This window comes from Bison bison, unplaced genomic scaffold (assembly GCF_000754665.1).
Source record: "Bison bison bison isolate TAMUID 2011002044 unplaced genomic scaffold, Bison_UMD1.0 scf7180017864471, whole genome shotgun sequence".
Lineage (NCBI taxonomy): Eukaryota > Metazoa > Chordata > Mammalia > Artiodactyla > Bovidae > Bison > Bison bison.
This window is the reverse complement of record NW_011495032.1, coordinates 41,677,175-41,678,791: the sequence shown is the minus strand read 5'-3', so window position 1 is coordinate 41,678,791 and position 1,617 is coordinate 41,677,175. Positions and strand designations below refer to the sequence as shown.

General features: G+C 57.0%; 1 protein-coding gene across 1 annotated transcript in view; it reads right to left on the bottom strand.

Moving 5' to 3' along the window:
* Positions 1 to 1,617, bottom strand: part of LOC105003868 (striated muscle preferentially expressed protein kinase-like) — a 42,484-nt gene that overhangs the window by 17,811 nt on the left and 23,056 nt on the right. Inside the window, 2 exon segments of the mRNA XM_010861301.1 lie at positions 3 to 43; positions 332 to 444. Coding sequence (XP_010859603.1) covers positions 3 to 43; positions 332 to 444 — 154 coding nt within the window.

Genomic DNA, 1,617 nt, shown 5'->3' with positions numbered 1-1,617 from the left:
ACACGAAGCTCACATGGTTGCTCTCGGTCAGCAGCGCCTCATCCTGTAGAGGTGGCCGTCACCCCAGCCCGGGCCCAGCTTCCTGTCTGCCTGGGACCCAGTTCTACCTCCACACCAGAGACCCAGTCTCACCCTGCCCTCAGGGTCTAGCGCTAGCTCCCCTAGGGGCCTGGCGCCACCCTTGTTTCCCAGCGTCACCAACACCTCTGGGTCCCACTTCCTCCTCCTCTCTCTCCAGGCTTCCCTGACCCCTTCCAAGCCCCCAGGAATTCACCCCTCCATTCGCCCCCCACCACCCACACTTGGAAGGAGGCTGCAGCCAGCCTCTGACCTTGTACCACATGATGTCCGGCAAGGGCTTCCCGTCCACCACCACGGCGAAGCGAGCAGTCTCTCCAGCCCCTACCTCCACATCCTCCATGATGGACTCAAACCGAGGGGCCTCTGAAACAAGGGTGGTGGTGGGGAAACAGAACGCTGCGGTCACAAGGGCCTCCCTCCTCAGCCCCTCGCTGAGCCCTCCCTCAGCAACCAGCTCAGGCAGAACATCAGACCCTGCCCCGCCTCCCGCACCCCTCAGAGTCCCAACACCCCACCCTGGGGCTCTCAAACTTGGCCAAAGAACATGAATTCCTGGCCTGAACCAAGCACTCTCCCTGTAAATCTAAACGTGATGTTCTGCAAATCTCGGAAAACCTCAGCCAGGGGGTGCAGGCTTGCTTTGTTGGGCTCTCAGGATTCATTGGCCAGCTTTGAAATTAGGAGATTTTCACACACAAAAGAAATCTGGATTTCCTGCCTCTATTGGAAAAACAGGACTGGCTGTCCTGAGCTGCTTCCCTCACTGCATTAATGGGCTGTCGCGGAGCGGCCCGACACTGCCCCCTGTGGGTGGTGGCCCCCAGCACAGTCCTACTGCGGGCTTCTGACTGTACCCATCCAGGGCCCGGTGGGCGGCTCAGTTTGTGACCCCGCGTGGAGTTCACGGATGGCACTGCCTCCATCTTGAGGTTTTCTCTCTGAATCTTATTTAAATATTTAAGGGGCCTTCTACCATCTGGAAGATGGCAAGATGAATAGTCACCGATTCTCAGTTTAGTTCTCCCCCATGTGACTGATTTTATTCTCCACACATATCATGTTATTTCCTGGTAAAGCAGTTCTTAATTCTCATGACGGAATTCAATACATATTCCAATGTGCTTGTGTTTTTTGGAGAAACTTCTGGTGCCCTCCCCCTCCTTTCTGAGTGTTTGAGGATCTGGGCTTTAAGGGCAGTAGGGGGGAAAGCAGGAGTACTGGGCAGGGAGCATCACCCAGCCGCAGGCACACAGCTTGACTTCTGCACAGAACAAAAGGGACAGCATCCTGGGGAAAATGCATCCATGGCCCGGGTGTGGAGGGAAGGGACCATTCCACCTGCCTGGGGGACGGGGGTGGGCACAACAGGAAGGGGTGTGGATCCAAGCCCAGGCCTGCTCTAGCCCTGGCCAGATGGGACTCCGTCTCCCTCAGTCACTGTCCCATCAGGCTGGCTGCTGCTCTCTCAGTATCCAGGGCCTCCCCAAACCCCAGGGCTCTTCCTTCACCTGGGAAGAAAGATGAATCCTACAGGTG